Source organism: Apus apus, chromosome 17 (assembly GCF_020740795.1).
Source record: "Apus apus isolate bApuApu2 chromosome 17, bApuApu2.pri.cur, whole genome shotgun sequence".
NCBI classification, from domain to species: domain Eukaryota; kingdom Metazoa; phylum Chordata; class Aves; order Apodiformes; family Apodidae; genus Apus; species Apus apus.
The window spans coordinates 2,150,868-2,166,124 of NC_067298.1; the positions used below are offsets into that span (position 1 = coordinate 2,150,868).

Here is a 15,257-nt window from a genome sequence, read left to right on the forward strand (position 1 = left end):
AATATAGTATCTTCAAGCCTTTCTAACCTGTTGGCTTCTGAGCAACATGCAACTCCACAGGGCAATTTATCTGACCAGCTTTAAAATGCTGTGAATCACCTGCTGTAGGTACCTGCCTGTCTCCTTGCACTGGCTATGGAGACAGGCTAGACACCCAGGCTAGACTGTCTTGGACAACTAAAGCTAGCACCCAGCCCTCAGCCTTTTTCATCTTCTCATGAGGAAGTGCAATCCTAAGTTAATTTTAGTCATCCTGTGCACCCAGCTTGCCACAGTATTCCAAGACAAGCCACTGATTTCTAACACCACCACACCAATTTTGGTATTTCCTGTTACATTCTTTGCAGATTCCATCCTGTACTGATCAGTTTGCTTTTTCAAACACTGCTGCACACAGTGCTTACATTTTCACTGAGCTGTTTATGAAAAATATAAGCACTCAAGTTAAGGTCTATGCACAGACCACAAATTCAACAACAGTTGAATTGCAAACTGTTTTTTTAAATGGGTGTTAATTTATTTTTTTACCCACATCAGAGTCTACCTGCCATCATAACAGTCTCTGTTTTTACTAGCAGAGTAAATCTTCAAAATCCCCTGGTCTTCTCTAATCTTGACCAGCTTTGCAACACCTGCAAATACTGCCTCTTGGCTGCTTCCTTCACGTAGGCAGGGAAATCATGGTCTCATTTTGACTGTGTCTTCTGCATAATAAGCAGTCTGATGTAGAAATTACAAAAATCTGATTTCAATTTATTCAAAAAAAATAATAAACATAATGTTCAGGAAGGTGAAACAATCAGACAAATATTTCCTTATGTAAAAGAGGTCCTTTACATTTAGGAAAACTTACCTTATAGTCAGGTAACAGTTAACTCTGTTACCAACAGCAAAATAATCAGCTGCAGTTAGAATGTCTATGCCATGGGGAAAAGTGCCCTACAAACATCATAGGAAAGAAGGAAAAGAATAAGAAACTATTATTTTAAAATATGTAAATTACTTTCCAAATAGTCAACAGTTCAACAGTATTGAAAACAATTCCACTACTACTGCTCAAGTACTGAAAAATACAACTTAATTTCTAATTTATAAATTGTTTGTACTAAAGACATAAAGGATATGGGATATATAATATCTAACTTCACTTGTAGGTCAATGATAAACAAAGTAAATAGCAGCAGGTAATAAACTATGCAAAAGCAACCTTAACAGCTTCAAGTCATATTCAAATATGTATTTGGTAAATCCATGTCTGTATGTATACACAAAAAATGATTTCTCTAAAAGAAGGTTTATATAAATGTAAAAATGTTTTCAGTTTATGTGAAGGAACAAGTATCTGCTGCAAGTTGTATGAAGTATAAAATTAGAGAATTAGGCACTAAGAAATGCATCCCATGTAAGTTCAATGACTTCTATTTGTTTCTACTTTCACATATATGTCTTATTCATTAATGATCTGAAAAATTGGGGTGGGTTAGTTTGATTTAAAAAGCACAGTGGTTCCCAGCAAAGCCTGAAATACTAAATCCTACGTATCACTCTTCTGACATCAATGCTCAAAGAATTCTGGTAAAGAATTTGCCTTTTTATATAAGCAATACAATTCTAATATTGAGAATTTTGATTGGCCATGGCTGACTGAATATAACATCAGGCAGCACGGCTGTGTTTTGGAATGGAGGAGGCAACACAGACTCCACAAGCCATAATTAAGTACAAATGGAAAGCAGCCAACTGAAAGACACTCTGCTCCCTTACAAAAGGGATAGTCATATGACATTTAAGCAATAAAGCTATGTGGAAGGAAAGGTTCAGGATAAGATAGTTTTATTTGTTTACAGCTCACTCATCCCTTCCACATTAGACTACAGCCTTGCAAAAATAGTACAAAGTATCTCTAGATCTACAGCTGAAGAACTGAAGAAGTGGAAGCAGCTGGAAGTTGTCAGCTACTGTGGAGGTCTTATTCTGGGAAGTATAATGTTAACAGTTCAAAAAACAAGACCTGGAATCTGACTGAGCCAGGAAGGATAGACAGAATATTTATGGCTTATCCAAGCCTTAATAATGGTGAAATGAACATACTCCTCAGAAGTCTAAGAAACCCTGATCAGGGAGAAAAATGCGTGCATGAGAAATACCTCAGAGTGATTTATAACCAAACAAACAACAGACAATTACATATATGAGTGCACACTGTACATAAGGAAAATCACAGCTCAAGAATTGCAGCTCTAGCTCCTAGTTGCAGCTTGCTGTTTATTACTTGGCTGTGAGTGTGCCAATTTGATGCCATCTCACCAAAGGTCATGGTGCCACAGTGTATGTCGGTGAGACAGCAAGATTCCTGACACCAGGTTCATGAGTACAGAGGTCATGGCTGGTGGGAAAGACTGACTCCAGAGGAAAAGCTAACAGTTTCTATTCTGTCAGAACACTCAGAACTTAAATTTCCCAATATTGAAGTTGGTCTTATTATAAGTATGTGCACATCTCATGATTCATGCTTTAAAAAAATTCTTCAGATTTTTCAAAGTTTTCATTTACATGAAGTGTACATTGCAATGCATCTACTTCTGAGGCCATCCAGAAAGCTCCCAGAGTCAGGACATGTTGAACTGTAAAGGTGAAGAGGCAGGAACCAGGAAGTTAAGTGAGGTCAACCTTTTTCTCCACATATTTAGTATTGGCACTGTTACTTCAGATGGAGAATATGTTTTAGCTCCTTCAATTCAGATAAAAGGTGTCTCTTTCAACACATGACATCCACATAAAGAACTTCAGAGGGTGTAGTAAGTAACCATTTTCCTAGGCAGTAAGGAATGGTACAGTAAGTTAAACTTCTGAACCTCTACACAGAACAGTTCTTCATGCCATGAAAACTTACTATTTCACTGCAAACTCCTCCTTAACATGCCTGCAGAGGAGCTATAATTGTTGTGTGTTCTACCAACACTGATAAAGTTGAACCTTGCCTCAAAGCAGAATCAACAAGCAAACTACCTGGCTGTAAACTAACCTAGAGTGTACCCCTCTGATGAAGAAATAACAAACTGCACCAAACTTGGGCTACAAGGAAGCATTTTGAAACCTGCAGCACCCAGGAGCCCTGAGCCCCCTGGACCTGCAGTCACAGGAAGGTGTTTACTTCATTCAGCACCTCAAGCAGTGGAATCAGGCTGAGTTGCTGGGTGATGACTAACAAGTCAGCAACTACAGATTCAAGGAAGCATCACCCTGCCTTCTACTTATCACAGACCTAGTTGGGTAAGGTCACCAAAAATATCCACGCTCTTCCTCCTAGTTTTCTTGCACCCTTTCTCTACTATTAACTTAATTCTATCTGGACACAGACACACAAATTCTGGACGCAACTGCTTCGTACTCATTGCTCTGAAGGAAAACCATCCCAGTTTGTAACAGAGAGACAGATCTTCAAGAATTGTATCAGGGAAAGCTGATGCACAAAGATCCCTTAAGGAACGGCTTATTGGTAACAAAATTTGCTTTACCCATGCTCACACGTCCTGCTCTCTTACAAGAATTCTTTAACAAACCATTCCCCCCCAGTTTTTTATGCATCTAAGTTGTATATTCAGCTTCACTGCTTTCTGATGAGAAACCAGGAACTTTGAAATCCAAGTCTTGATCCTATTTGCTTCTCCTCCATGTTCACAAATCAAAGTTGTATGAGCACTTTTTAAACTACTTAAATGTTGCTAAGTTACATAGGAACCTACCACAACACTTTTTGTCAAAGCAGTTGGGTACCCCCAAAAGAAACAGGTTTCTCCAGATATCTAGATGGTACAAAAGGCAAAAACCAAATACAGAGTTGAAGACTCTCAACCCTGGTTTGTTGCTGTATCAACAGCCACAGCAGAGACTGTTCAACACTCTGCAGCTGGTCTGCTTCTATTAAAAACTAGAAAACCAATGAAACAAAAGAATAACCACAAATTTGCACTCTTCCTGCTTTAAAAGCACTGCAGTTTGCAAGGTGTATGATGGCCATCACCCATGGTGATTTTGCTTTTCACAATGACTGAAAATTACCAGAAAGCTCATTTTCTTCCAAAACTAGAATACTAGAATAAAACTCAGATCTCAGAAAAATATTACATAAGAATCTCTTTGCTGATGATAAAAATAATTATCTTGTGACATCCTTTTACTCATTTTCTCTGAAGCCACAGTGTTTAATTTTGATTTTAGGTACTACACATTTATAGTAACCTCCAAGGCACTAATGAATGAAGATTAAGGAAAGTTACCATACCTGTCTCCCAACATTCTCCTGGAAGGCAGCCTAAGGAACAGAGAACAAACATACCAAAACGAGTCAGGTTTGCTTTTTGATAAACACCAGATGATGAATTCAAAACACACAACAATATAAATGACCCATGGCTTTTCTTTTTTAAATAAAGTAAGCTTTGTCAGTAGAGCAAGCCCACGGGGCTTTTTTCTTTCTGCGTCTCTGTGTTCTGGCACTCTCAGAGCTGTATGTTGCATGACAGCAATTTAAGAAGCCAAGTTTATTAAGCCAGTCACACCCACGGGAGTGCTTTTCAGTAGTGACACAAGGTTTCGCACTGGGATTGAAAGTCCATCCCTGCAGACAACAGAAATTGAGGCAGCTCACTTCTGTCTGACTACTTCAACATCATTTGCTAGTAGCAGACAAAGTTTGATTCTTCATCTGTGAAAACTTCAGACAAAAACTTATTCAAAAGATACACATCTGAAAGCATGCTGGAACACTGAAATTATCAAACCTCAAGACAAAATTCGTGCAGGTTTCTTGTGCTTTGCACTGAATAAATTCAAAATCTTGCCAAATGCAACGAGTAAAACCACAAAGCTAATCTCTCTCCTTGTATGGTATACAGAATAAAACCTACTTAATTCCCTACTCTCTACTTGAATTTATTTCCCTCTCTCATAAAAGCCAATTCATTTTTGTTCCTCAGTAGAATATACAATCAAAAGTACTAATAAAAGTACTAATAAAAACTTCTGTAAATGTTAACTCTTCTCAGAGAGGAGAGACCATCATTATCTGAACTCTTCTCTTAGGAAACGTCACTCTGTCTACAAACACAGATCTCCAGCAAGGGACAGCACTTGTCACCTGACAATGTATAACATGCAGGGAGGAAGTCACAGACTTTACTGAAAACGCCACAAGAATTCTGACAGTGCTTCTGCACTTCCTACATAAATACAGAACCCATGTGGTAATCCACCTGTAAAAACAAAAGGCTGAGTTAGCTCACCAAGGTATCATACTCTACGCGTGGAGCAAGCACTCAGGTGGAGAACAGAGGTGGAGCAGCCCTAAGGAGGGCAGTGTCTCAGTGCACTCCTGAGGCTCTGTCTGTTTAGGATAATGACTGCAGTTCCTGCAGACTTGCCTGGACTAGTTCAGTTCCTGCTCACGCTGTATCCACTGCAGGACACGTAGCACAGGCTGACTCTGAACCACTGACCCACCACCCCAGTGGGTTCAGAGCCCACCCTACCCTGCCTGTAGCTCAGCAGTGGCCCCGAGCTAACTGGTTTCAGATTGCCTGGGGCAGAACTGCCTGGGCCACCTCTGCAGTGGCAGCAGCCTGGATACCCCCTGGGGCAACACAGAAAGCAGCCTTCCAGAACAGGAACATCCTGCACTTGTTCTCTGCTCTCTAGTCCAGCTTCTGACATGGGTTTTTTTCAATCCTTACCTCTCTACCAACATACAGCCCAGCCAGGACTTGCTAAGGACATCATTTCACATCACCCTACACCATTTATTCATTTTTATACACATCTTAGCTTTAGATCCTGCATGATTTATTTCTTTTTACACACATCTTAGCTTTAGTTCTCTGATGCTGCTGAGACCCTTTTCCTAAGCACAAGGAGGTTTCAGCAAGGATGACAATCTTAACTACCATATCCAAGGGATTGAAGAGTTTCCTCACTGCACTATAAATTCTTTTTAAAATGTGCTGCTCCAGCAAGTGTCTTACTGGTAAAAAAAGTTGGTTGTTGATTTTTTTCTTTTTTTAAATCAGAAACTTCCATATACAGACAATGTAAACCTGGTCTCAAATCAGTGAAAGTTTCATTCTACTAACAATACATCCATTGGCCCAGGACTGAAATATACTGTGGCAAAATCATTGGAAAAAGCTGTACAGGGGCCTACAGACAATGTTGCAACAAAACAGCTATTGTACATAAAGATTCCATACTTTTTTTTAACAATGTAAGAATTTTAGAACTCCACCACCGTTCCACTATTTCATTTCCTAACTTACTTCTGACAATTGTGAAGATCTCAGAAATGGTTCAGCAGCATGGCAAAAGTACTTAACATTTATCTGATGTATTCTAAGCATCGAATGCTTATTAAATTGATTAATTTATCTATTAAAAAAAATAATCATACAACTTCAACCACTGCTTACAAGGACAGATACTGCCTTATTAGAAATATATTTGTCAATTATTTCAATTGAATAGCCTTGAAGAAAAATAATTGGTTTGTTATAGATTCTCATGCTTCATAAAAGCATGAAATTATGAAAGTATGAAGAGAAATACGGTAACTAGCAAATTTCTAGTTCAGTAGCTAGAAACTTTTCCAGTTGCAGACTAAACTGTACAGTAACAGGTTTCAGAGCTGGTCATCTGCATCACCAGCAACCTCTCCCAGCTTCAGCACTGCTGTTGTGCACTTAAAAGAAAGCTAAAAAGTGTCTCTTTGGAAATTAAGTTTACAGCCAATTACAGGGAAACTCACAACGAAAACCCAGACCCTAAAAACAAAACCAGAAAAAGCCCTTAAAGGAATGTAAAAACAGAAAGCTGGAGTGCTTAGAGTTACATTTGGGAAATTTTATCACTGATTTAAGAAAGCTTTGTAGACAATGAACAATCCAGCTGTGACAACTTAAAGATATTTACTGTTCTAGGAGAACAGCATTTAATCCCAAATTTATCAACAAAAATGTGATATGGGAAATGATTTTTCCTGGGTGTGGAGGAGTATGTTGCAGAGAAAAAAGTTACTAGGAAAACTTCCTCCATAATACTATTCTGTTAAAGCTTTGTGAGACAAAGTGTAATAGAAATCTGTAAAGAATGAAACATGCCATTTCATTGAATAGACAATTTTCTAGAGCTCATTTAATATTGACAGAATCCTCTCCATGTTCCTTTAGCACTATTTTAGTGCTTCAGAAAAGATTTTTCTTCAGAATACTTAAAAGGTTTTCAGCAACCAAAAATGTTACTATTTCAACCATACTTTTAAACAACTGCAAATGCCTAAAAGATGCCAAATATTCCAATTGTTTTGTAATAATATTTTTTAAAATTTTCGTATTTGTATTTATTTTTCATCCCTTCTGGAGATGGAAAACCTGGATGCAAAGATCCATAGTATCAGAACCAAGATGACCAACTAAGCCTTGTAACCTGAATATTCTGCTGTTCCCACAAAACCTGAAACATTCTAAAACATTCCTTAAGTCATGAGAGTCCCCTCTAACATGTCAGAGCTGAATGGAGCTCAATCAGAGATCACTTATTCATGTGATTATTCCTTATAATGATTATTCATGACAGAGTTGCACAAGTCAGCTCAGAATGCTTCTGGAGCTTCAAGAGAACAGTCTTTATTCTCTCTAACCTCAGGGTTCAAAATGTCTCTATTACTATTTTATTTTATTGGTGCTCTGCATTATAATATATTGCATATTGTAATAAATGGAAAAACTAGTAAAACATGTTGTTTATTTAAATATGCATTTAACTGTAGTAATGATTAGAAATATTTAGCACTCCCAGGTATTCTTCTTCAAAATTGTAGTAATGCCTGGTAAACACAAAATATTTCTTTGTCTGCCTTTCTAAGATAAAAGGTTTCAATACTTTCATTACTATCCATCAAAATGGCAAATCCAAATTTTTACCAGCTCCAAACAGAATGTACTAATGAAAAAAAAACTAACTTGACTGGAGATAACTGAATTACAGATTGCTTGACAGGTTGGTTTAAAGTAGAAGAGGAAAGTAAGAACAAATTTTACTGTATTTTGTACTCATTTGACATATGGAAGTACAATCTGCACTAAGCTTACCAGTAAGTGTGTCTGGGTTAGCACTACAATTCATGATCAAACCATCAGTTTCTGCTTAAGCACAGAAACACAGTGAAGAGGGCACAGTCAGTGACCCTGCTGCTGAGGGCAGGCAGCACACTTCCAGTGGCAATCATGTTAAATTAGCCAAGAATAGTAAATTCTACAGTTTCTAAAATTTAGAAGTAGAAGTTTGGGGGAAAGTAGCATAACTCATATTCAGTAGTTGTACAGTCTGCAAAGAATACCTTGTATCAGCACTCAGTGATCTACAGCATCTTTGCTTCCAGCTTTGGTGTTAACTTATGTAGACAAGTGATTTGTGATACAATTACACAAGCAACTGACTCACTTCCCCAGCAATCCTCCCTCCTCAGCTTCATTCACCAGCTTAAACTTTGGAGCAGAGGTGTGGCTAGAAAAAATAAGAATGCTATCCAGGTATCCCCGAGAAATCCTTATGTTATAAATGCATTAGCTTCCAAAATGTCAGTGAAAAAATAAGAGACCTGTTAATTAATGTGCATGTTTCAAAGACTGCCTTTAAAAAAAATGCATTCACAATGTAGTTTGTTCTTAGGAACAGAGACCCCTTGCTCTATGACAGACTCTGTTTGGTTTTGTGTTTGAGTTAATATAGTGATAGGGTGACTTTTTTCACATTTGCATAAGAGAATTTGTTTTATTTGTTGGAACATACAACTCATACTTGTCACTTTTTTTAAGAAAGCATGTTCAATATATAAAACACACTGATTAAACCCTCAAAGATGTCCAGTCTTTTTTCTTCTCAAATTCTATAACCTCTCCTCCATAAATTCCCTTTTCTTAAGAACAATCAGGCATTTTTTTCAATTCTCCACAGCATAAATATTTTTCTACAGAGAGGTTCCACAGAATACACTTTGGTCCCAGCCCTATTAGCTAGACAACTATAGCTGCCTTTATTATTTATTATTATCATCACTTTATTTTAAAAAATGTATTATTATCACTTTACTTTTAAAATTCCCAGTCCTACTGAGAGTTTTGTACAGGAACTGAAAGTATGTTTGAAGGGATATTATTCTAGAAATTTTCAACTTGCCAAAATTACAGAGTAACAGCTCACAAATTATTAGAAAATAATATTTCAGAAAATTCTCCAGCTTGGTGAATTGAAAAGGACATAGTATTTGTATATTACGTATGACCCTTTCATGTTTGATATTGTGATTAGAAAATGCTAAGTAGATATTTCTCATATATTTTATCTTAACCACAACAATACAGCAGGTTGTGAACTGTGGCAATAAATCAAGATGTGAATCTGTGGATCATATAATTTAAAATATAAATTCACACCCTACTTCTGAGGATTTAAAAAAGCATGTTTTTGCTCACAAAACAGTATTTTGCTTATACTGTATTTCTACACAGTTAAGTCTAGAAATTATTAAATTAAAATGAACAAAATACCAGAGACATAAGCTAGAATGTGGTTAACTTACAGAGGCAGCTCTTCTGCAGTTAACATCACGATCAAATACTGCAGCAATAACCAGTGCACTGAGGAAATAAAATATTTAGTATTAGCACCAAAAATACGAGAAGAAATGTTTAACACCATCATTTCAACATTTAGACTTCCTAGCAGAACATGCAGCATTTCCTTTAGGGAGCTTATTGCTTATGAATACAAGTCTAAACTAAAATTTGAGTTGAAATAATCCCTCATTTTTCTAGTTTGCCACCTACTTTCTACAGCACAACCATTCAGCTGCCACCCTACTGTGAAAAAGCCATTTAAGGAGTATGCAAACACGTTTAACTACATAGAAAGTTTTTCTATTTTATATATAGCAGGAGTTTAAAACTTGGATGTAACTATTGTCCCTAATGTGAGACTCGTACAGTGGAATTTTAAATGAAAACTTGGAAATACAGTTTCTCAACAGCCAAACGCACAGCGAGTCTTATGTAAGGCTTAAGCAAAACTGAAAGTTAAGCAATAGAAACCTGCAGGTATCTCTACAAGAACAATCACATCCTGTTAGTAACAAAAATCAGAAAACAACATGCAAATCCTGCTAAAAAGTGACCTGCAAGATAAGCGAAGCACTTTTTTTTTAAAAGGTGGCCTGGAGATAAGAGAGGCATGATTATGCAAAACTATTTCTTTGTGTATGAAGTCTGGTAACCCTGTACACTTTAATTCTTCTGCCTCAAAAGAACTGCTTTTAAGAGATGTGCTACACAACAGGAGACAATGAATACATCCCAGGACAAGAAGTCTAAAGTTTTAGAAACCCACCTCCAGCATTCAATTAACTGCAGTGACAAGTAAGTCAGGAGAATCATTTAAGCAGAAAACTATTCCTTTCAAACTCTGAAACTCTTCATTACATTATTTATTGACTCCAGGCAAAACAGGAAATAAATACTGGCTGAAAAGTAAACCCAATATAGCTTTGCTTTAGCATAGAGGTATTAATTACACTGATAATATAGAACTTCCCTGGGTAGTGGCTATCAGTTTCCTGCAGTGAAGAACACTGTGCTGTAAAAATTCAGTGAAATACACAGTCGATGATGCCTCAGTAATTTCAGTTCAGCTCCATTAAGGAAAACGAGACAGAAAGTGAGAATGAAATTAAAATAAACCCCCAAAATTGTTCCAAAGCCAGTTAATTTTTATTTCATACTGCTATTTGCAAAAGCAAGTCCTCTTTCTGCCCTTAGGTGATTATAAGACAAAAGGAGATCTTCCGATCGGTAGTGATTGGAAGAGCACATGTTTAGGAAGCATTCCACTAGGAAGCAGCAGACATGGCTAACTGCCAAAAAAGTGCTGGGTCAAATACATCAGCTTTATACCATGTTCACTCATTTTCTTCTCTGGCATAGAGAGAAACTTAAAAAAATTTTTTAAGGATATGCCAGAAGTATATAGTTTTAAAGATACTGTTAGCTCCCATAAATCTTTTAATTGTAGAAAAGAACACTCAAAATTGGACTAAGGAATTGGTTGAAAATCACCATGGAAAGTAAAAAGCAGCAAATTTCTGCTGGACGTTTCTGATTACACAGACTGTAAGACAAAAGAGATGTCAGTTATTAAGTATTTCAATATTGTTCTCTTCTGAGAAAACAAACACAAAAAAACCCAACCCAAAAACCTCTCATCAAGCCAGGAGGCTCAGAAGCCAGAATGCTGCCCTTACTGTGTCAAACATACCCTGCAGTGACATGTTACACAGAATTTCAGAGGAGTTGTGCCAGATCAGACCAAAATCCCTCCAAATCTTTGTCTCCAACAGTGGCCAAGGGATGAGTGTAAAGACATACTTACTAAATACCAGCATATTGATTTGAAAGCTTATGCACTCTTTTCAAACTGGAAATGTTAAGACTATCACTAGAAAGTAAATACAGCTTTTTGGATTAAATATTTAGAATGAAAACATGTTTTATTAAATAAAATGCAGAACAGTTGCAGGTTATTAGTCACAATAAGAATTTCTAGCCAATATTTCAAGTTATCATCAAATTGTACTTTTCCATTTTTTTTTTTACTCGTGTTACCTTAAGACAAACCTGTACAAGGAAAACCAGCAAAACAACACACTGTGTGATGCCACCTGAGCTAATCAGTGCTGCAACAGAATACCACCTTTAAGAAAAACAAAGCAAAAAAACAAACCCTGGAATTTTTTCCTTGTCTTTGTAGCTCCATTATACTAATAAATTAGACTGCAGTCACAGTTTTATGTTAATCCTTTTAATAGAAGTATTTTTATATCATCAAACTAAAGCATTTCTTCAAGTCAATTCCCATTTGAAAATGCAGGCACAGTTGTCTGTAACACAGGGATTAGCAAGGAAAGCAACATGCCTAAGATGAAACATGTCTAAGGTGTCTTCACCTGTCTGCTTTGTCGTGGGAGTTTATGTGATACTCCACCAGGATTTCCTAACATAAAGAAACTGTTTATGTCAAACAAAGTGGGATATTTTTTTAAGCTAGTTAAAGAATCATGTCTTGACTTGCCTGAAATGTACCACACCTGACTACTAACAGGTAGAGCAAAGAATAGCTTTGCATCTTGCAGTCTCTATGAAACAACTTTTGTAGTTCCTTGAGGTATATTTAGCCTGTATGTACAGCAAGCAGTTAAGCATACAATAAACGCAAATGGATTTTAAAAGGCAAGTTGCAATTCTACCAGTCAACAAGTAATTCTCCCCTTCCTCCCTCTCCCCCAAGCAACTCACTTAACTGGCTTCAGGGAAATTTAAAAGGACTCCAAGTATGTTACTAGCTCAGCTCCTCAGCCCAACACTGATCTCGTTTCCCCCAACAAAGCAAAAAATCAGAGAGCAGCGGCCGAGCCAGGTGACAGACAGTAGAGCACCAAAATACCAGGTTACCCTCTCCTTGTAAGTACCAGGTGTATCAGACAATAAAATTGAATATCCTTTACCACTTGTCGCAGGTACTTCTAGTCTATACTAGCCACAAGCAGCAAGAACCCTGTTGCTAACCTCCAAAAATTTGCTGCTATTAATTCAAGCATACCACCCTGAAGCTGCAGGGAGGAAAAAAAATAAACTCTCAAACCTCTTGCCAATTTGGCACAAAATCAACATCTGCTTCCTGAGCCCAAAAACTCTTAACTTGTAACAGGACAGAAAACTCTCCTCCCCACTGTGCATTAGGGAAGACATAATAATGGACACAAGCAAAACAGTTTTGAACAATCAAAGCAGGATAAAAAGGAGGCAAGACCTGAGCCTGTTGCGGAACTGCTGCTGCAAACAGCCCTTTTTGCACCTATTTAATCGTGCCAGTGCCTCAGCTGGAGTGGCTACGCAGTGAGCTGGCTAATGAAAACAGATTTAGGCTCAATTAATCCTTCTGCTTTTTTAAAGGGAAAGAAGTTCCCCATTCACATTATCACTCGCAGCTGTGCTCTACTCAACTGCAGGAGCAAGGCTGTGAAGGAGCAGGCAAGAGAGGCTGCTTCAGCCAGCCCTGCTGGGGGGAAAAGCCCTTCAGACACAGTCTCAGATTGAATGTCTCCTGTTTATACAGGCAAGGAGAAGTTCTGAAGAAAGAAGAAACAGAGTGACCATTCCCACTTCCACATTGTATCCTTTCACAGTCAGCTCACACCAGCTCTCACACTTTCCACAGCCTAATATCCTACAGTCTTCAATGTGTTCCTCCATCCCAAAGTTCTGAGGTAAAACGATGAAATTAAAATATATACACACATAAGAAAGAGCACAAAAATGCTTAGAGCAGGAGTTATAAATGCTACGATTAAAAGAAGAAAAAAGGCCCTGCATATGAGTCCCTGCAGGAAATAACTTGACCAAGTTCCACAAGCACACGAGACAGTGGAGACACAGTTCTCTTCTCAAGGCAATCCTCAGACACACAAAAGCAAAAGGCTGTTCTCAGTATTTCATCACGGTACAAGATGTAGCTCAAAGCAATGCTTCAGATTTCCCCAATTCTGCAGGACAATCTTGCCCTGGAGCAAGCCGCATCATTCATCCATGGCCACACCTTCCCTTTCCCCCTCCCCTCTGCACACAGCAGGCAGCCCCGCAGGGAAGACACAGCCTCCCACACTGCGGGCACTGCTGCTGCTTGCTGGTGTCTGCTGGTGTCTGCTGGTGCTCTGCGGGACGGGAGGCTGCAATGACACCTTTCTGCAGAGCCAGCCGTTTATTGATTACCTACACCATCGAATGACAGATAAATGAAACTACATTCCGACTATGCAACAGCTCCAAACAATTAAGATAGCAACAATTTAATCGCTGTAATTGTATAATAGAGAAGCATGTTTTCCTTTTTATTTTTTGTTTAGATTTAAAACAAAACAGCTCAGCTTCTCAGTGTGCACCTGCTGCTTTACAGACAGCAGCTTCCACACCCAAAGGGGCAGGAATCAAATTACTTGTATTTCCAAGTTATTAAATTATGTTTAACTTTCCTCACAGGTGAGCTTAAAGAGACACCATGTGTGTAGAGTCTGGGAAAGCAAAACATCTCGTTCAAGCAGTGCCTTCATAAAGCTGTGCCTGAATAGGAACTTCAGTGCAGGCAAGTATTTCAAACATAGTAAGGTATCCTGCAGTAGAAGTGAAGTTTCATCTACTTGGCCAAGAATTTTCTTGCCATGGTCCTGTAGTTTGAATAGATCAGGCAAGGTTTAAGAAACCAGTTTAACTGGACTTAAAAAAAATATCAAATAAGCACATATGAGTAAGTGTATCTTATTGAAATATGGACAGGGGAAGAAAATGAAATTAAAAAATAAGAGCAAGCTCTATTGGAAATTCTCCTGGGCAAGTATTTCTAGTAAGTGTTGACTCTTTTTTTTTTTTTTCCTCCCTTAAAAAGAAGAGTGGTAAGGTCAGAAAGGAAAAGAGCTGATCTATGATCTAAAGGAATCTAAGTTTGTAATTTCAATATGTTGACAATTTAATCAATAACAGGACACTCAAAAGAAAGCAGGAGAAGAAACAGCTATAACTGAATATGGAAACAGATCTATCTTTTAAAACACTGTCACAAATTTTAGTAAATAAATATGATTTTATGCAGCTTAAGGTGATTTTTCAGTAGTCAAAAGTGCCTTGACTACAGAAAACACAGGAGGCAATGTCTCCCCATTACACGATGATACAACTTTGCAGGTAAGAAAAGGTAAAAAATTACCCCTCTGCTTTACTTTGGACCTGTTGTAGCACAGCCTGAATGGGTTGTGAGGCAGGACCCAGGTTAAGCAGCATACTTCTTCCCTATTTTGGTACTCCAGTATCAGTGAGGTACCAAATGAAGTTTCCTGACAAGATCCACTAACACATGCTGAAGGCCATGACATGAAGTAGGAAGACAAGCAGCAGCTCACTGCTGAACTCAACACCTCTGGCTACCACTAGTGCTCTACACTGATAACCACCTTCCCTTTCAAGTCCTGAGTGGAGCAAACAGCTACTTGTAATCCAAGGTCAGTGTTATCTGTGGTCCTCCAGTCAGTTAAACAGCAGCATTAAAAACTCGGAATAAAGGACAAACCATTTTAGCAGCCTTCCAGTTCCTAAAGGGGCTGCAGGAGAGCT

The 15,257-nt window shown here is 38.0% G+C and overlaps 1 protein-coding gene across 2 annotated transcripts in view; it reads right to left on the minus strand.

The window, feature by feature from the left end:
- Positions 1-15,257, minus strand: part of TBCD (tubulin folding cofactor D) — a 126,327-nt gene that overhangs the window by 54,368 nt on the left and 56,702 nt on the right. For both annotated transcript variants that reach the window (XM_051634672.1, XM_051634673.1), the window contains 3 exons: positions 9,629-9,686; positions 4,286-4,315; positions 854-939 (listed from right to left, as the gene is read on the minus strand). In XM_051634672.1, the coding sequence (XP_051490632.1) occupies positions 854-939; positions 4,286-4,315; positions 9,629-9,686 (174 nt within the window). The remainder of the gene's footprint in view (positions 1-853; positions 940-4,285; positions 4,316-9,628; positions 9,687-15,257) is intronic.